Source organism: Oryctolagus cuniculus, chromosome 1 (assembly GCF_051225735.1).
Source record: "Oryctolagus cuniculus isolate XC-2025 breed Fujian yellow rabbit chromosome 1, ASM5122573v1, whole genome shotgun sequence".
NCBI classification, from domain to species: Eukaryota; Metazoa; Chordata; class Mammalia; order Lagomorpha; family Leporidae; genus Oryctolagus; species Oryctolagus cuniculus.
In genome coordinates, this window is record NC_142867.1 from 142480150 (window position 1) to 142500178 (window position 20029).

The following is a 20029-nucleotide window of genomic DNA, read 5'->3' on the forward strand; positions in this document are numbered from 1 at the left end:
AAAAAAAGCCATGGAATAAGAAGGCAATGTCGCTCCCCCATTCGCGGAGGAACGACACTAGACCCTGTGCTGTTCTTTCTGCCTGGCTCTTCCCGGGTTAGCTGCTGGTCCCTCACTTGCGGAGGAACGACGCCGTCCTGGGTTAGCTGCCGGCCCCTCCACCTCCATGGAGGGGCGGCACCCCCCCCCCGCCCCCCCCGCCACTTTCCCCGCTTCCGCGGAGGAGCGGCACACCGCCGGCCGGCTCTCTCAGGGGCTGCACAGGTGTTCCCCTTAGATGTTCCTTCAGGTGTATGTTGTCTCTCTCCTCCTTTATAGTCCTCTTCCACCAATCCCAACTCTGCTACCCACACGCCGAGTACGCTGCTCTCCTTCAATCAGGAGCAGGATCAGCTGCTGCCGCTTATCAGTCAAACTGGTGAGGCAGCTGCGTAGAGGTTGTTTGGTCTCTCTCTCAGCGCCATATTGTGGGAGAGCAGATGCATAGAATAAGTCTTAATTCCAGTAATTTAGTCTAGTCTCAGTTGCTCCCCACAAGGCAGTTCTTTTATTTCTCCTTCTTAAAGCTAGCGATCTAAGTACAGGCATTTTTGCCTAGTGGTTAAGATGTGGCTTGGGATGCCTTCATCCCCTGAGTGCTTGGGTTCAAGTCCTGCCTCTACTTCCATTCTGGCCTTCTGCTGATGCACACCAGAGAGACGGGAGATGATGGCTCAGCTGTCTGGATCCCTGTCACCCATGTGAGAAACCTGAATTGGTTTCTGGGCTCCTCTTGGCTTCAGTCTGATTCAGCCCTGGCTGTAGTAGCACGTGGGGAGTGAACCAGCGCAGAGGGAAGAGTTCTGTGTGCCTTTGAAACCCACAAAATAAATAAAAATGTAAAAGTAAATAATAGGGTTGTTCATATTTGCAAGTTGCAGAACATTTCCACCATCTTGCGTGTGATAAGGGTGTAAGTCCCCCCCATCACAAATACCCCTGCTGATCTAAGGAGCTACCTTGGTCATAAACTCAATTTTCTACCATTGAACCTATTTTCTTATTTTCTGTTCTGGTTCTTTGGCCTATTATATGTTTGTATACCAGTACCATTTTGTTTTAGTGGTGGAATCTAAAGTGCTTAATACAAAATTGGGCTAGTTCTCTCTCATTTCTCTTCTTTTTCAGTTTGTGCTGTTATTGCTTGTTGTATCTTTCAAATAAGCTTTGAAGCCAATTTGTCTAGCCCCCGAAAAGACGCCTAGTGTTATATGTGGGAAGATTCATGTTAGGGATAAAGAAATTAACTCAAGGAGAACTGGTATTTTTATAAGGTTAAGACCCTCTGTCCACCTGTCCCAGAGCACATCTGTCTTTCTATTTGTTCAGTTTCTGGGATCTTCACAGAGTGGTTGATGTGTTTTCCACACATAGGTTTTAGAAAATCTGTACTCCCAGGGTTTTATTGTATCCTTGTTTTGAATTTTTTGGCTTTCCTAGTGAGTCTTCTCTCTCTTCAAATGGGTTTTTATGGATCATAGCTTTTGGAAAATGAACAAGCTCAAAACCATCACTGTTCTCACAGTTAGTTCAGAGGAAGTAGCTCCTAGTACACTATTTCCTACTTTCATATGTAACTCTTGGAAATAAGAATGCATGTTTTGATTTCATCTTATATAAAATAAGGTTGTAATCCAGGACTTTAAGATTTGACAGAGAAATAGAAGGTTAAATTATTTCATATTTTTCAAAATGGTCAAAACATAATTTTCATGGTTAAAACAATCCCTCTGTCAAAATTTACCCAGTAAAACTGAATTTCCTGAGTCTGCTCAGTGCTTTGTTGTCTGTGTGAGATACTGAGTAATAATAATAAATTTAAAAGTTTACACATTTAACTGAGTACGTACTTCTGGTTCTAACTGCTTACCCCATCAGCTGTCCTCAGAAATTTCTCTCACTCCACAGAAACCGTGCAGAATATTTACTCTTAAGTCGAATGTTCTTGCCTTTCCCCGTGACGGCTCCATTTCTGATTTCTCTGGGGATGCATTCCACCACAGAATACAGCCTTAGCAGCCTTTATGTCCTGACGACTCTCTCAACGAGAGTGGAGTTCAAGGGAAGCTAGAGGACCGCGTCCCTTGGCATCCACTGTGAAACCCGAAAGCACTGTTGCAGAGCTGGCTGGCAAGGCAGCGAGGCACTCAGCGAGGAGCTGCCTGCCCTCCGCCTGCGGGGCTCAGAGGACGCGAGGGCAGGCTCCACACGTAGGCCTGCACTCCCTGCCTCTCGGCTTCACTTGTGATAGCATGTTCTCCCTCAACAACTAATAAAATTTATTTGGTTTGGAAAATGATGTCTGCTAATCCATAGGGAACAGGCTGTCCAGATGCTGGGTGGTCTTCAGTGTGTCCAATTCCTGTGGCTTCAGCTCAGCAAGTTCCCCAAGCAGTGGCGTAAGGGCTGGAGCCTTTCCATGGACACTTTCCCACGGACGGAGCGTCCTGGCCACATGTTGACACAGGGAGGCTCACTCAGTCAGTCAGTGCAGATGACCTCCCCCACGCCAGCCCTCTTCCCCAGTGTGCTGCCTGGTCATTTAGAAACCACATTCTTCCTTTGACCAATGTGCCCTGCCCTGTGTTTAGCCTTCCAACTATGTGCTTACCACAATACACCAGTGGAATTTTGTCTGTTTTATAATTGGCTGGTGTCCTTGGCCTTGGCTTCCAGATACACTCATGTACTTTCAGAATTGGGCTGCCTGTCTTCTCTTAAGCAGCAGATGCTTGCCTCTCCCCGCTCCCCCGCGGTTTAGATAACCCAGAGGAACTTTTTAATTTCTTGGCCTAAATGTCAAGCCCAACTGTCCATGTCTGTCCCTGGGGTTGCCGTCATAGCCACCTGCAGCCTGCAGATTGTGCAAAGCCTCTCCTGGAGCCTGCAGAGGTGCTTTGTGAGTCTGAGGGAAAGCCAGAGCCACGGCTTCAGAATACCGAGGAGCTGGATGACTGATGGAGAGTGTTCTTCCGTGCCTGGAATGAATGAGCCAATGAATAAGTGAAAGAAAGAATGAACATATGACTGTGATATAGTAATAAATCTGCATTTGGTCTTTGTCCATGCCTCTAAATCCTTTGGATTTCCTGAGAGATAGAGGTGACAGAAGGGTCTTTTGTTATTTACGATAAGCCCCTTTCAGTCATGCCCGAATTTAGGCAGGTGGGGGACTCTTGGTGAGCCCAAGACAGCTGCAGGATGGGGACCGGTTGCCAGAGGAGCCATCTTGTGAATGCAGCGACACTCCTGATGCCAGCGTCTGCCTGCTCACCAGTGGCCAGCGATTTACTCGATCACACCTGCAGAGCCAGGCTCCATTCAAGCCCTGAATTGCAGGGTTCAGAGGCTTTCCAGGTGGGGAACTCATCATGGTGCTGGGAGGGTTGTGCACCAGGAAGAGGGCTTGGACCCCCGAGCCCCGTCCTCTTGGCCCTGTGCGTATCTTCCAGGGGCCGTTCCTGAGTTGTAATAAACTAGGTAACAGCAAGTCAAGTGTCTTCCTGGGTCCTGTAGGCTGTTCTAGCAAATTATCAAACCTGAAGAGGAAATCAGGGAAACCTCTGATGGATACAGCCAGTTGGCTGTCTCATGTGACTGAGACTAGCTTGTGGAGTCTGTGCAAACACCAGGTAGTTAGTTCAAAATGCAATTCAACTCTTAAACAACCTAGTTGGTGTCCGGAGAGCTACAGAATTGGTTGGAGGATGTATGTTCAGGGAGGAGGGGGCGCAAGGAGCCCAAGCGGTTGGTGTCAGAAGTGTTCTGCGAGTAAAGACAGCTGGCGGTTAAAGGGATGGCTGATCAACCTGCTGACCTTGGGTGTCTGTGAGAGTTCCACAGGGTGACGATATAACTTAAAGTCCAGAGCACAGCACTTTTGAGAATGAAATGAACTTCAGACAACAGATGTAAACTCGTCCCTGGAAACCGGGACGTGTGTTCACCCTAGATTTAAATGAGTCCAGTGCCTGTAATATGCTCTGCACAGTGCCTGGCACTCAGTCAACATTCAAAACTGACAGTATGTTGCTGCTACTCTTGTTATTATTTATTTGAAAGGGAGAGAGAAACTGGTATCTCCCACCCACTGATTCACTCCTCAAATGCCAGCAACAGCTTGGGATAGGCCAGGCCCAAAGCCAGGAGCCTAGAACTCAATCCAGGTCTTCCACGTGGGTGGCTGGGACCCAAGTGCTTGAGCCATCACCTGCTACTTCTAGGATGTGCATGAGCAGGAATCTGGAATTGGAAGTGGAGCCAGGCCTTGAACCCAGGCCCTCTGATACGGGATGTGAGCATCTCAAGCGGAGGCTTAACTTTTGCACCGAACACCCACCTCGATAATTAGATTTTTGGTAATATTTAGTATTAATTTTCCTCACACTCCTTTCTTTTCCTCCTGACAAAAGGATCACTAAACCAAGGCCAAATATGAGTTCAATTCCCATTGCTGAAAGAGACAGTATGTCTTCCAAAGCTGCTTATTGAGAAAAGAATTCACTATCCTAGAGGAGAACTATTTTATACTCCTTGAATAATTTACTGGTGAGCATTTTACTCATCTCGTGTGCTTGCTCTAGCATATCAAATTACAAAAAGTGCTAATGGAACTAACATGAGGAGCTACAGATTATTCAAAATACCCTCAATATTGCTATATCCATTTTACAAATTGGAAAGATAAGGCTCTGAAAATAAAGAAAATACACAATAATAAAAGGTTAACTTTGATCCAAGCCCCTTGTTTGGTCTTTTTTCAATCTAGATAAGAAAAATCAGTACTTTAATGGTGTCAAATAATGTAAATGAATTTAAGATTGATTTATATGAAAGGCAGAAAGAGAGAGAGAGATCTTCCATCCATGGGCTCACTCCCTAAGTGCCACGATGAAGCCAGGAACCAGGAACTCCATCTGGGTCTCCCATGTGGGTGGCAGGGTGGGCCATCCTCTGCTGCCTTCCTAGGCACATTAGCAGGGAGCTGGATCTGAAACGATGCAGCTGGACTCAAACCAGCACTCTGAGGTAGGCTGTCAGCATCGCAAGCAGTGGCTTGACCCACTGTGTCACAGTGCCGGCTCCTTGTAGATGAATGTTTAAAGAAGAAAAGTTAGTGTAGTACCAAAGACAAAGGGATAGGACAGAATTAGATTAGTAGTTACTAAAATATCCATTTTCTTTTATTTATTGACTGAGACATCTGATATCCTTGGAAGAGGGAAAAAAAAAAAAAAAAAAAACCTTGAGACACAGCCATCACATTAGTCACTGAAAAACTTTGCAAATGAAAATCCACTGATACTGATTTCAAACAGGAACTCCCACCTGCTCGGTGGTGGTTGCATTTGCTATGAGAAGTTGGTGTCTGTATGATATTGTTAGCGCTCTCTCTAGGATCAGGTTATCATGTAAATGCATCTGTGGTGTGTAATGGAGAATATTGTTTCCAGTTCTTTGGAATTACCAATTCTCTAGAAAAGTTGATTCCAATTTTTGTGGGTTCCTCTAGCATCCCAAGCAGCCCTTGGTCTCCGTCTGTTAGGAAAGCATGGATTTTTGTTTTTGTGCATGTTTGTCTTGATGGAGGCAGGCCCAGCTCTGCCCTTAGACGATTGCTTCCTTTTCAGGAACCTTGCTTGCAAAGACTTTTTTTTTTTTTTTGACAGGCAGAGTGGACAGTAAGAGAGAGAGAGACAGAGAGAAAGGTCTTCCTTTTGCCGTTGGTTCACCCTCCAATGGCCGCCACGGCTGGCGCACTGCGGCCGGAGCACTGTGCTGATCCGGAGGCAGGAGCCAGGTGCTTCTCCTGGTCTCTCTCCCATGGGGTGTAGGGCCCAAGCACTTGGGCCATCCTCCACTGCCTTCCCAGGCCACAGCAGAGAGCTGGCCTGGAAGAGGGGCAACCGGGACAGAATCCGGCGCCCCGACCCGGACTAGAACCCGGGGTGCTGGCGCCGCTAGGTGGAGGATTAGCCTAGTGAGCCGCGGCGCCGGCCGCAGACTTTAATGCCACATTCTTTTTTTTTTTTTTTTTTTATATAGCTATTAAAAATGTGGAGCCAAAATGATTCACTAAGCACCCACCTCAGTTCCTTTACCTGCTCCCTCCTTTCATGGGATGGGCCTTACTAAAATGAGTCTTTTGGGGGAACAGAGTAGAATTTCCTGTGTCAAGGAGGTGTCTGTCAGTAGGGGCCCAGAAGCAGGTGTGGCAGGGGAGAGCATGCTGCCCAGGCTTCTCCCGCACCACACCTGCAACTGTGGGGGAGCACTGATGGGGAGCCGCCTCTGCGTTGTTTCAAAGGGGAAAATTATATACATATAAACCCCATAGGCCCTACCAGTTTCCTAAAATACAACGAATGTACTCCTTGTGATTAGCAGGTAGGCATTTGAAGGAGCCAGGTTTTAAATCTGCCCGCCTCATTGACACTACCGTTCTGATCCTGACAAGTATAGAGTGTGAAAAGGACAGCCGAGAGCTATTAACCACTAACACTACTAGGACAGAATGACCCCTCTATGTCCCTAAAAACTGGTTTTTTTTTTCTTTATTAATTTACTGGCTGTTTAAAATTTCTGCAGAGTATACACTGCTTTTATCAGGTTCAACAGTGCTTTCCAAGAGTGTGTACAGAAAATGTTAACTTCCTCATCATGCTCCCATTATTCTGGAAGTCATTCTTTTGCACTCATAAACACAGACAAGTCTGTGGAAAGCAGTTTTCTCTTACCTTTAAGTTGCCTAAAGCAAAGCCAGCCGCACACCTCCACATCCCTCTGGGGCCTGCTTGTTACCCAGCATGTCTTGGACAGGCCTTGTGGGGTAAAAAGGCCAACACACTTCACAGATGGGAACACACTGCAAGACACAAGCGGGCCATCTTCTGTTCTGCTCTGCCCTGCCCCTGTGGATGCGCACTGCGGTTCTTTCTAGTTTTTGTTCTTTAATATTGCTGCAGGAGGTGCCATCATTCACGTATTTGATGGAACTACCATCTTGCACCACCAATCTGTTTGTATGCTTGCTCAACGATGCTGTACCCAGTGCTGCAGAACGTCTTGGTTGCTGTGGAGACATGTGGCAGTACAGACAAACATGCACACGCAAAAATCCACGTTTTCTTAACAGCTCTTCCTGCCTTAGGCCTGTGCAAGGTGAACTTTCACAGAGGCGGGACACTTCCGTAATAATGGACATATTTTCTTCTGTGAATCCTGAAAAAGGCACGGGGTGAGGAAAGCAGAGCAGAAGGTGCCCTTCTTTGGGAGAAGAGCAGCCAGGCCAGCCCCCCAGCACCTCCGAGTGCTTGATCCACGACGGAGGCCACAAACACCTTTCCCCCTCCGTCCCCACCCCCGGCCCTACTCTCCATGAAATGCTCTAGTCCCCATTGATAGCTGTGAGAAACTCCTCGAAAGGCTCTGTGGATGTGGCTGCATTTGGTGGCGGCCTAGACTTGGGGAGAGGCTTGTCTTCAGAGCTCACCCTACTGTGCCCAGGCCACCTCCCCGCGTCTTCTCTCCTGCAGAAGCGGCAGCTTCATCTGCAGCCCTGGGCAGAGGCCTGGATTTGGCACACACCCCAGGCTTCACATCGTACTGGCTGCATGTCCTCAGTCCCTCTCCACCCCCACAGCCTGAGCAGTAAGGGTGACAGTGGTGCCTAGCGCGTAGGGCTGTCAGGATTAAAGTACGAGCACATCCAGCCCACCTGCCTCTCTGGCTCCTCTGTGTCCTACCCAGCAGCACCCACCGCCCAGCTCGCTCCCTTGGCTGCCCCCTCTGCTTCTGTCCAGGGCCTGCCTGGCACCTGGCGGCTCCGCTGCATCTCTTCAGCCTTGCAGCAATGCTGCTCCCAGCAGCCCTCCTGGCTTCTGTCTCTTCTCGGGCTCTGGTGACCTGTCTTCTGCTGAGTGCCCCTGTATCATCTCCTTCCTCTGCCGTCTCTCCCTGCTCAGACCTCAGACCCTCAGAGTTCTCGTCCCCTTCCCTGCTGGCTGATGCCTCCCAAAGGGCCCTTTCGGCCCAGAACTCTCCCTGGGGAGAGTTTCCAGCATGGATGGCGACTGCTCGGCTGTGCCTTGTTCTCAGTGGATCTCATGGATCGGCTGTGCCTTGTTCTCAGTGGATCTCATGGATCTGCTGTGCCTTGTTCTCAGTGGATCTCATGGATCTGCTGTGCCTTATTCTCAGTCTACATGCCCCAGCTGAACTCGTAGCAAGCCCTTCACACATTGTATCCTCTCAGCTGAGCAGGCAGTGCATCTAACACTGGAGCGGTGGGCACCATGGCACTTCTCTAACCAGCTAAGAAGGGTGGGAGAAGACGGGGAAGGGGCTCTGCCAGGGATCCCAGGTGAGTGGAAGCTCAGGGCGAGGATGTGAGGTCAGAAGGAGGCTCAGGGGTAGACTGTGCCCGCCGTTTCTCCTCCACAGTCCCCCGACTCCTCAGCTTCTTCCCTACCTCCTCTGGCCCTAGAGTCAGTCCAGTGCAAGGTCTACAGCAAGAGGAGATGGTGAGACCACGGGGAACTGCTCCCCTGCCCTGGACCAGGAGCCGTGGTGAGGGACAGCACTGAGGGGATTGCTGGCTGATGGGGAACCCCCGGCCCAGCTTAGTTGTCCTTGTCGGTAGCAATCAGCATCTGCGGCAGACCCTTGGAAGCACCTACTCTGGGGTGCAGGAGGCCCTTGGGGGACGGCTCTGAGGCCATCCCAGAGCCTGTTTACCAGGAGCCTAGCACTGTACTAATACAGTGGTATGTGGGTGACTGCATTGGATCCTTCCAACATCTTGGGGAGGGAGGGACGCCTGTTCTACAGATGAGTGTACTGAGGCTTGGAGGCTCACTAATGCCATGGTTAGTAGGTGGTGGCCCTGGGACGACAACCTGGGTCTGGTTCCATAATCTAAACCATGTGGTTTTCTTCAGTCAAGGACTGTGTTTATCTGAATATCACACGTCCTTGTCCATTTCATTTCCTCTCACTTTTTCTTCCATCATTATGTATTATCTTATTTTAGCATTTCTCTGATTTCTTAAGGTGAGTTGAAGTGGAAGCATATCTGCATTATTTTATAAATGCACTTCATAAATACTCACTGAGACTATAGATATCAACTGCTGCAATGACCATAAGTTTCATAAATTGGATTAGTGATTGCATTTCGAATTTTCTTTTTTTTTTTTAAAGATTTATTTTATTTATTTGAAAGAGTTACAGAGAGAGGTAGAGACAGAGAGAAAGGTCTTTTCATGCGCTAGTTTACTCCCCAGATGGCCGCAACGGCCAGAGCTGCACCGATCCGAAGCCAGGAGCCAGGGGCTTCTTCCAGGTCTCCCACGTGGGTACAGGGGTCCAAGGACTTGGGCCATCTTCCACTGCTTTCCCAGGCCATAGCCGAGAGCTGGATGGGAAGAGGAGCAGCCGGGACTAGAACTGGCACCCATATGGGATGCCGGCGCTTCAGGCCAGGGCTTTAACCCACTGCGCCACAGCACCGGCCCCAACATTTCAAATTTTCTTAATCTCTCTTTTTTTTTTTTTTTTTTTTTTGCAGCAATTCATTTCTATTTAAAAAAATTTTGTTTATTTCTTGCTGAAAGGAAGAAGATCTCTCTCTCCACGTCGGCTGTGGTCTGCCTTTGGCTCCGGCACCTTCCCAGCCTTGAGAAAGCAATACTGCGTCTTTTTGAGAAGCTGCTCTCCAGGGAGGGAAACTGTCTGCGAGAGATCGAATGCTTCATAGAAGAATCGCTGCTGGTACGTGCTGGGCTTTGGTGAACGAATCCTTTAAGGAGATTCTGAGAAATCATTCTTTTTAGTCAGAGAGAGAAAAAGGAGGAGAATGTAAACAGAAGTGCAAGTGAACCTTTACAGATAACCAGGCATCGATGTTTATTTACAAAGTACCTACCTCGAGATGGGGAGGACGGTGCTCTTCTGATTGCCAGGTGCACTCCATTCCTGCACCTTATGTTGCATAGTCACACAAATTGACATTTGGATGACAAGCATTCTAAAAACTCTTCCAGTGTGAAAGTGCATTTTTTAAAAGATTTAAAAAAAAAGGCAGAGTTATAGAGAGGAGAGACAGAGGGAGAGAGAGAGAAGGAACCTCCATCTGTTGGTTCACTCCCTAAATGGCCACAACCACCGGATCTGGGCCAGGCAGAAGCTAGGATTCCAGGGCTGCTTTGAGTCTCCCACATGGGTGCAGGGGCCCAAGCATTTGGGCTACGTTCTTCTGCTTTCCCAGGTGCATTAGCAGGGAGCTGGAAGTGGAGCAGCTGGGACTCAAACTGGCACCTGTATGGGATGCCAGCATCACAGGCAGAGGCTTAACCTGCTGTGCCACAACGCAGGCCCCAAAATCACATTTTTAAAAATTTAAAACTTACATATGAGGAAGAGCAGGAATCAATTCAAAACATTCCAAATAGACTTTTAGCTCTTCACTAGAGAAAAACTAAACTACTGAAGAGAAATGAGACAAAGCCCTAGAAAAACAGTTAAAACAATAAAAACAATGAAAGGCCTTTAGAGTTTTCTTCTTGTAGGTAAGCCTGCCAACCTTGGTACCTCCTCCATGCAGTAGCTTTCTTCTCCCCCCCTGTGCCCCATCCCCAGGTCTGTGGAGTCAGAGACTCAGTGAGGGACACCATTAGGTGCCCAGCCCAGGCTCAGAGGCTGTCCCCAGAGACTAGTCAGATGTTTTCTGCTACGGGAGGCCAGTCTGCACAATTGGTGTGCATTTTTGTAAGAACCAGTGCGCCTTGAAAAAAAACAGTTCCAAGCCCTGCAGGGGCCTCAGTCCCGGCATCTGTCTTCTGAGAACCTTACAGCCTTTCACAGCCTGTGGGGATTTACAGAGTCTCTTCCTGTTGCCCAGATGGGAAAAGTGAACTCTAAGAGTGTCAGTGAACACCTGTCTCTAGGTGCTGGCGAGGAAACTGGGAAGGAGGAGGTGTCCACCTCTGTCCAAGACGCAAGAAGGCACTGAGGCTGGCTGTGCAGCCCTGCCTCCTGATGCCTCGTGTGCGTTTAGTTCATTGAGAATTTCCTCTTTTTTTTTTTTTTTTTACTATTTGTTTATTTATTTGAAAGGCAGAGTTACAGAGAGGCAGAGGCAGAGAGAGAGAGATCGTCCATCTGCTGGGTTACTCCCCAGTTGGCCGTAATGGCCGGAGCTGTGCCGATCCGAAGCCAAGAGCCGGGAGCTTCTTCCGGGTCTCCCACACAGGTGCAGGGGCCCAAAGACTTGGGCCATCTTCTACTGCTTTCCCAGGCCACAGCAGAGAGCTGGATCGGAAGTGGAGCAGCCGGGACTGGAACCGGCGTCCATATGGGATGCCGGCAGGGCAGGCGGCGGCTTTACTCACCGCGTCACAGCGCTGGCCCCTCTTTTCTTTCTCTTGTGACGTGGAGCCAGTGTTAAGGAATCATAACTGAGTCAGCTGCCTCCTCTGGCAGCCTTCCCCATTGTTTCATGGCCCCTGTCAGCCAGGCAGAGGTGGAGAGAGCTGGCTGTCGGTGGTGGTCGGGCTGCTGTGGTTTGTAAGTTGGTGGCACAGATGGAGGCCAGCCGACTGGGAAGTGCACAGTGTGTGCTAGGCTGTGGCTGGAAGTGGCGTCCCTTGCTCGGTTCTCAGTGTGGTGATGCTGCAAGGTGGGGCCCGTGGAGAGGTCACTGGGGGCACTGCCCTCATGGGGATTCCGGTGTTTCTCATGGCGCCTGGCCCCACCTAGCCCCTCTGGCTTCCTGTTTTGAGGTGGGATGCTTCTTCCACGTGCATACCTCCCATGATGTGCATACCTCCCCATGCGGCCACGGGGGCCTCACCAGAGCTGAGCTGATGCCTGCCCCGTGCCCTTGAACTCATACATCACCTCTTTTCTTAATAAAATTAGCCTGCCCCAGGGATTTTGGTGTAGCAAAGAAAGACTGACTAATATATATAGAGAAAAAAAGGCAAGGTGGGTATGTACTAAGACCAAGAGAGTGCAGAGAAGACTTTTTTATAATTATACCTTCACCTTATCATTCAAAAAAGCTGCATGTTAAGACAAGAAATAAGAATGCACCTTACTTAAAAGTGGGTTCAGTACAATTGAAAATAAAGACCTTTAGAAGCCCTCAGGCAGCCCATTCCAGGTAACATAAGGTAATAAATTACATTTACTATCTGGTAAATCTCTTAATTTCGAACTTAAATATGCATGCTGCAATTCATGTTAATTTTCTATGGTCCCTTGTCAGTAGCAAAATTGGTAACCAGGCTCTCGCCTGCTTCCAGATACTTAATAAATTTTCCTCGAGTCTTCTCTCAATTGAAAAATTCCAGTCCCATTGACTTTCTGGCCTCTCTTTGATCCCGGCAGTTCCTCGCTGGACCTTCTCCCTGTCCTTTGCATGTGTAACCGTCAGGCCTGAGTGGCATGCTAGTGATGGAGAGAGACAGCAGGCCTGCCCATTAAACGGCAACATGGTCTCATCTTCGGTCTCCAGGTTCTGGTCTACAGTAACCTCCCCCTCGTCAGACAGCTTCAAAGTCAATTGATTTACAAAAGCGTCGATCAGGATCATGTGTGTAGAGATTCAGAGCTCCCATTATGGTCAAAGGGGGATTCGAGAGGGTGTTATTTGGTTTAATTTATTGTGGCACTGGCAGGATGTGACCTCTCTGTGCCTCATGGTTCAAGGAGGTAATTACAGTACAGACAATGAGCTGGAAGCCTCTGATTGGCGTGGGCACCCGGCCGGCCCACAGTGCCAGAAACCCCAGCAGGCTGAGTGATTACAGGAGCAACCTGAAGAACCTGCTTCCTAGCTGCATCATCTGATTCATTTATCTCGGTGCGGTGACAGCACCAGGCAGAAGTATCCGAGAATCTCAAGACTCAGTTAGAGACTGCTGCACTCTGCTCGGGAGGAAACCTGATGCCTATTACGTTAGGCTTGGATTCTGAGAGTAATTAAAGTGTGATGGTCTGCGTAACTCGTGTTTCACATGGAACACTGTTAATTACATTTCCATCCCTTGGGACTGTCCAGAATGAGTCCTGGAAATTCTATAGTTACCACAATGCAGCAGCTACAGGGGATGAAAGTGTGGTACAGGTTGTACAAAGTGAGATGACCTCCCAAATGTGGTCTGGCCTCTCAGGGACTCCGAGGCCTGGTCCAATAAGACCATCAGTGATGGGGAGTAGCCTACTGTCACCTGCATTCTAAACTCATGGGAGGGTACTGCAAAAAGTTCATGGAAAATGAAATTAGAAGGTAAGTTTATTTGGGTGCATACTTGCTATATGCATGCATTTGACTTCTAAAATTAAAATCAGCTTTCAGATCTTATTTGCTTTTGAGGTGCACCCTTTGATTTCCAGGGCAGTACAGGGCTGCCTGCCACAGTTGGTGGCCCCTGAATAAATGAAGGCATTAACCCCAGCTTGTCGTTTGCCTTACAGACCGTCTGTGTTTCCCTTGACAGCGCGGGCACTGGAAGACCGTAATCCGTAGCTTCGGGCCTGACCTTAAAAACTGATGTCTCCGAAAGCAGTGAAAGCCATTTGCTAATTATGCAGCTTTCCTGGCACTGCTCGAGTTTCCCAGGATGTTGTTTTCCAGTTACAATTCTGTTTGTGGAGCCCAGAAAGCTATTGTTTGGATTCCACATTTGAATGACAAGTGCTGGCGGGCTGGCAGGGTGGCCCTGCACTCACTGCCTTCTGCGTGCCAGGGCCAGGGCACCCCGGTTCCCATGCCCTCCCTCGCCTCCGCAGGCAGATTTTCCCCTGAAAGAACAAGAGGAGAGAGCAGAGGAGGAATGCCAGGGGGAGGCGCGGAGGAGGCGGGGCTGGGTTTGTTTTTGTTATACTCAGATAATACTCCTCTTTCTCTCTCCTATCTACAAGTCTTCATAGGTCAATTAAAACGATTTCTTTATCTAAGAAGAGCTTAGGTATGAAAAACCATCCAGCTAGCGCCTCCAGATGTGAGCTAGGACGAGTTCTGGCTCCAGTCTGCAGGCGGCAGGCACAGTGAAGCTTGCTTTATGCAAAACCCGGATCCGCACGGTATCCTGCTGACGACCTAACTCTGCAACCCTGCTGCTGCTGTCGGTTTTCTGCCCTGAGTCTCATTTCACTAATGTTCTAGGGTTTTCTTTTCCTGCTTTTTCATTTTCAGTCTTTTAAACATCTCCTTTTTTGAGCTCTTTAATGTGATGCATGTAATTTTGCAAAAGCTGAAGGAGATAATTTAGCGGTGGCCTAGTAGGAATAGTGTGGTGGCCACTCCTGTCTGTGGCTAAAATTAGCCCAAGGAGCCACAGCTTCCACAGTAGTTGCACTTTCTAGTGGTGGCCTCAGGGGGGCAGCAGATCCCCCAGCGTTGCAGAGAGGGAGGGAGGGAGGGAGTGGGGAGACAGACAGACAGACACACACACCACACACACAACACAAAACACAAGCACATACACACCACACCACATTGCAAGTTCTTTTTGTTCTGTTAGAGATGATGCAAGGATGGTTGCTACCAGCCAGAAATCAAGGGAGAGAGGAAGAAAACCAAAAATCCAACAACTACAATAAACAAAAACAGTACTGGTGGGCTTAGGAGCCACTCAGAGGCTGTAGTGGGGAGCAGGAGGGGCCAAGGGCCCAAGAGCTTTCTCCTTGCTCAGGCTCTGCTGGCCAGCTGGGCAGCGGCTTGCGGGAGGTGAGTAGAGGGCTGTGGATTTGGGGGATTTTTGTCTGGCGTCCAGAGCTGGCCACTCCATGCCTTCCCATACATACCTCCGACTCTGGTCTTACCTCTCAGAGAATGTGTGTAAGCTTAAACCACAAAAGTACATTTGGTACTTGTTAAGTTTTTAAGCCCAGGAATGACAGATTTATCACTAATTAAACAATAATTGCATTATGGAGTACTGAAAAAAAATTACTTGTCGTATAAACAACATCTGGTAAAGATTAAAAGGAAAGAATAATTTTTCCAAGCTCAAATTTGTTGCAAGAGCTTGAATGTTTTGAAACAAAATAGGTCCTAAAATGTAAAAGGGATGTTTACATTCTTAGGTTTAGTATTTTGAAAACAGAAAAAAGGGCATAATCAAAAATACATAAATGCACAATATAAAATACATTAAAAATACGTGTTTGTGAAGTTGCCTTACTCGATGGGAAGGTTTTATATAAGAAGATTTCTTACACTCAACTCAGGAGAGGGTTTACTGTTGAAGTGAGTCTTAGGGAGAGTTTTTTTCGTGAAAGAAGAAAGTCATTTTGTGGTGAACTGAGCTGCCCTTTCCTTTACATACAAAGCTAACAATGAGGGCCTCCCCCGCCACAGCCAGCTGCACAGTGGGACCTGGCTGGGGGCGTGGGGGTGGGTAAACTGGAGGCAATGCTCTGCTAGCAAGCGTCTTCGTTTCCTGAGTAAAATATTTCAGCTACTCTGTATTGAAATACATGTGAAAGAATCTATCCCAAAGTTAGTGAACTTCAACTCCTCTCTCATCCATTCCTCTCTTTAATTTTTTAGGATTAATTTATTTGAAAGGCAGAACGACAGAGAGAGAGAGAGAGAAAGAGATCTTCCATCCACCATCCACTGGTTTACTCCCCAAATGGCCACAATAGCAGGGGCTGAGCCAGGCTGAAGCCGGGAGCCAGAAGCTCCATCCAGGTCTTCCAGGTGGATGCCAGGGACCCAAGCGCTTGGGGCCATGATCTTATGCCTTCCCATATGCATCAGCAGTGAGCTGGATTAGAAGTGGAGCATCCGGGACTCAAATAGGTGCTCTGATACGAATGCCCATGTCACAGCTGTGACTTAACACACTGTGCCACAATGCTGGTACCACTTAAATTTTTTTTTAATTTTTATTTATTGGTTTGAAAGGCAGATAAAGAGACAAGAAAGAGAGCTCCCATTTGCTGATTCACTCCCCAAATTCCCACAACAACCAGAGCCAGAGTTGTGATCCAGGTCTCCCTTGTGGGGGCGGGGACTCAGCTACCTGAGCCCTGAGTGCTGCCTCCCACACTCAGATGCTCCGGTCTGGGCTCAGGTGTCTCTGCTGGCTTCTTACCTGCTAGGCCAGACAAGCGCCCATCCGTTCCTTAATTCTAGGGAAACTGTATCTCTGAAGGGTGGCAGATGAAAAGGGCTTGAGGTTGTTCTGCCTGTGAATTGCCCCAAATCACTGTCTCATTTCTCTCGCTGATTTGTTTTCTGTCTCTCCCTCTCTATCCCTACCTGCCCTCCCCCCCCATCCGAAAATGATAGGGAGAAGAGGAAAGATTTCTTCCTGCAAAGGCCCCTCTCAGTAGCCAGTGGCTTGTGCTAGTCCTCGAGGAGGCGCGAGGGAAGCAACAGATGAAACAGATGCCCAGGCAGGGCTGGGGACACGAGAGGCCCAGTCAGCCGCTCCCGCACAACCTGGAGCAGGGAGTGCTGTTACTGTGCGCTGGCCCTCTGCTCACTTGGCCTTGCCTGCTTCTCTCGAGGGGCAGGAGTGGGTTGTCCTGCCAGGAAGAGGGGACAAGCAGTGTGGTTCTCGGTAGCTGGGAGCAAACTGGGGACTGGTGGGGAATCTGCAAGGGCTGCACACCCAACAGGACAGTCTGATCCCCCAGCAAAGGAAGGCCTTCCACCCCTCCATCCCTATTTGATGGCCTCTGATAACATGGCTTCTCCAAACCTCATCGGTACATGGAAATGTGTGGGCCAGGTGTGGAAGAGAAGAGCTTGAGACGGGACAGGTTTTGGGTAGGTGAAGGAAAAGGCACAGGACCGACTTATTGTTAGAGGGGAGGGAGCTGCCCAGCGCACCCCCTGGTGTGCTACTGTCGTGGCCTATTCACAAGACAAGCCCGGCAGAGCGGGCCTCCCTGTTTGCCTGCTCATGCCCTGCTAAGTGCGCTGATGTTGTCAGGGGAAGACGGGGCTTCCAAAGAAGCACACCTCAAACCTCAGACTCTCCTGGAAGATTCTCCTGGTAAGAAAAGCAGCTGAAGTACACTTTTGTGATTTGATGTCGCTGGGACACATGGCTGACCCGGGAGCACTCCAGTCCCCAGAAGGGGACTCACTGACCCTGAAACTATGTGCTCGTGAATAGAGAGTCTCTATTAAAGGCCATCAGAAGAGAGTGCAGATGAGAAAGACCATTCACACCTCGGGGCCTCACGGTCAGTCTGTGCCCTTGCTGCCTCAGCAGGGCCCCTGATTCCTGCCAGCTCCCCGTCTTGAAAGCTAACATGGGCAGTAGAAGGCACCAGGAGTCACAGGGTTTGAACTCTCAGGAAAGGAAGACGTCTAAGAGGACATCCCTCTGCGTGGGGGGAGCAAGCAGATCCCATGCAGCCTGGAGATGTTTTGAACATCTGATGGAGCTTTCTGCTAGGAAACACTGCATACAAGTCCATGCAAGCGCTCATTCTCTTTTGACAACGTTAGACATCTTACTTGCTCCCTAAACTACTTGTTGGATCATTCTTGTTCTTGTCACTTGGAAGGGCCCCTGATAGAGGAGTATTGACGGAGTCTCAGCACCCAACCTATGGAGTAGGCCCGGAGTGGAACAGTTTAGAACACAGGAAGGGGTGCTACTTGACCATTTTCAACTTTGTGGTTTTTTTTTTTTTTTTTTTTTTTTTTTTGTCCTTGTGTTTCCAGGCTCTGTGTGTCTGCCTGCCAGTGAGCACACAGCCATGCTGTTGGGTCTTAAACACTCAAGAGACATACTGCCTATATATGAAACTTCAGAAAATTCTGGTAAACAGAAATCAATCATATTTCTGCAAAATATGCAGCTTCCTTTCCCTGTGTTTGGTTTTCTTTTTCCAATATGAATACAGAGAAACTTTGTTAATACATTCTGGATCAATACCCAGTGACCTCTCACTATCTGTTGGTATTCACTGGAAGGCTGAGAAGCAGGGAGATGAGCTGATTTGCCCAAGATCAAGGCCAGCAAGTGCCCTGCATGGTCACTGTTGAGTTCTTTTCTTGAGCAGGTAATTTACCTGTGAGAATTGGAAATGGGTCTCTTTTAAGTAAAGATGTACACCAGTGAGAGGAATTGGGGAGTGTGGACTACTGTATTTAAAGAGGAGGGGATTTTAAGTTGCAAATCACAAATCTCTCCTTCCAATGATTTAAAGATCAATCGTATCATTTGGCGCTCCACCTTGGAGCCTCTGGCAGCGCCTTGTAGTACTGGCGCGCCACCGCTAGATGGCGAGCGCTCAATGTTCCAACTCGGGACGCCGCGCAAAGGCTGGCGAGGGCGCCAAGTTCTGGGAGGCAGGCGCCAGCCCTGCTTTTCTTCCGTGCGGTCTGGAAAACTGCGACGCAGGCTATGCCTTTTTCTTTTCTTTTTCGTGAGGGGGAGGTCTATGAAATATGCTTCCCAAATGTAGTCGTAGTGAGCACATTGTTACTGCAAGAAACTCCCTGTAGAACCCTGTCCCCTGAGGTTGCGGCGCTGCGGTCCAGTATGATCGTGGGATCCACCTGTAACCTCACGCTTTGAGCTTCGAGCAGGAAGATGAGGGACCCTGGGTCAGCCCAGGCCACAGGAGGCTTCTGCAGATGTAAGTCATGGAGACCTGTCGAAAAATACGCAAGGGATCATTCATAATGGTGTCTCTTTTTTCCTTTATTAACCCTCTTTTCATGCTGAATAACTTAAGCTGCTAAATGCATAGTGCGCTAAGATGTGCTGTTATGAGTTCACGGTTTCTTCCGCAGGAATTCTGAAGAGTTGCGTGCTCACTTCCTGGTGAGAGGAACGAACGGGGACTGGCCTTGGGGCCCTTGCAGGCCGTTTGAGGAGGCCAGAGAGAGAGGCGGTCTCAGGACAGCTGGCGCCGTCACGGCAGGGCCGCCCGTGACCACTCACATTCTCCTCTGGCTCGTGTGAGCCGTCCAGGAGTAGAGAGAGGAGACCAGGCTCATCCACGGGCCCTGCCCAGCGTCTTCCTGGGCACCGGCAGCTCTGGACGGGCTGCGACTGGCGACTTGCCCGTGACGTGCTGCTTTCCTTTTCCAGCCGCGAGCCGCCTGCCACCCTGCCGTGTTCCGGGTCGTGGATGAGATGTTCAGGTAGGCGAGCTGCTGTTGCTGCAGCGGCTGGCGTGCGCTTCCTCTCCAAACAGCAGTCACAGCCTGCGGTCGCCCCCGGCGCTGCCAGGCAGAGAGTCGGGTCTCTGAGCCCTTCGTAGGCCTCTGAGGCGGTGGTCATTAGGGGTGAAATCTCAAAAAGTCAGTGTGTGTCTACCAGTAGTGACAGGAAAGCGGACTTGAATTTGACGTCCTTGTCGTGAGATGCTCAGCTCCGCAGAAAGGGTAGCAGTACACTGCCCTCGCCACATGAGGGCTGACCGAACTTCCTAACGGACTTGAAAGCTAAGGAAAGCCAGCCATTCCTAAGGGAGCTGTCCTGAAAGGCAAGGTAAACCACGCATGGTACCTCACAGCACGTTAATTTTGTTTTGAGAATACGGGTGCTTCTTGGGAAAGGCACTGGGCTCATAGCTGGCAAGAGAGGAGGCGCTCACTGGACACTCGGGGCCGGGGCAGCCGGGGACCGGGAGCCCCTCTGCCTAATGCAGGGGCAGCCGGGACGGCCCTCCCTCCCAGCACACGCTGGGCAGTGGAGGTTCCCGGGCAGGCAGCAGACTCCGGGGAGAGGGACTCTGACAGTAACACTCACCGCGAGGTTGGCCTTGAAGCAAGCCAGCCTCAGGCTGGATGACCATAGACATGAGAAGTGAGCCTGTGTTCCAAGCTTAAGGCTAGCCAAGTGGGGGTTGATTTTTTTTAATTTGCTTAAACAAATATAATGAAAAGTTCATTGTTTGGAAACAACCCTGTGACTGGGGCGCAGCTCTGTCTCGGCTGGTGAGAGCAGAGAGCCTGCTGCCCTGTGCCCCTGTGCAGGGTGTGCTGCCCTCCAGGGCGGGG

General features: G+C 49.4%; 2 protein-coding genes and 2 long non-coding RNA genes across 13 annotated transcripts in view; 1 reads left to right on the plus strand and 3 right to left on the minus strand.

Moving 5' to 3' along the window:
• The window catches only part of LOC127482834 (uncharacterized), an 82638-nt gene extending 80350 nt beyond the window's left edge, over positions 1-2288 (minus strand). Inside the window, exon 1 of the long non-coding RNA XR_007908670.3 lies at positions 1910-2288. This is a non-coding gene — a long non-coding RNA (uncharacterized LOC127482834). The remainder of the gene's footprint in view (positions 1-1909) is intronic.
• The window catches only part of FANCC (FA complementation group C), a 250334-nt gene that overhangs the window by 212033 nt on the left and 18272 nt on the right, over positions 1-20029 (plus strand). For 7 of the 9 annotated variants that reach the window (XM_008257648.5, XM_070049801.2, XM_070049814.2 and 4 more), the window contains 2 exons: positions 9654-9810; positions 19116-19168. In XM_008257648.5, the coding sequence (XP_008255870.3) occupies positions 9654-9810; positions 19116-19168 (210 nt within the window). Of the gene's footprint in view, positions 1-1947; positions 2336-9653; positions 9811-13518; positions 13704-19115; positions 19169-20029 lie in introns of those variants that run through there. The other 2 variants (XM_089335858.1, XM_089335866.1) reach the window with 2 other exon arrangements.
• On the minus strand, positions 9196-10417 carry LOC149128675 (uncharacterized). The gene is made up of 2 exons (XR_016236139.1): positions 9965-10417; positions 9196-9864 (listed from the first exon to the last, which is right to left on the minus strand). It is a non-coding gene; the product is annotated as an uncharacterized LOC149128675 (long non-coding RNA).
• Positions 18144-20029, minus strand: part of AOPEP (aminopeptidase O (putative)) — a 406706-nt gene continuing 404820 nt past the window's right edge. For both annotated transcript variants that reach the window (XR_011379142.2, XR_011379141.2), the window contains exon 18: positions 18144-18672. The gene's annotated coding sequence lies outside the window, so the exon portion shown is untranslated. The remainder of the gene's footprint in view (positions 18673-20029) is intronic.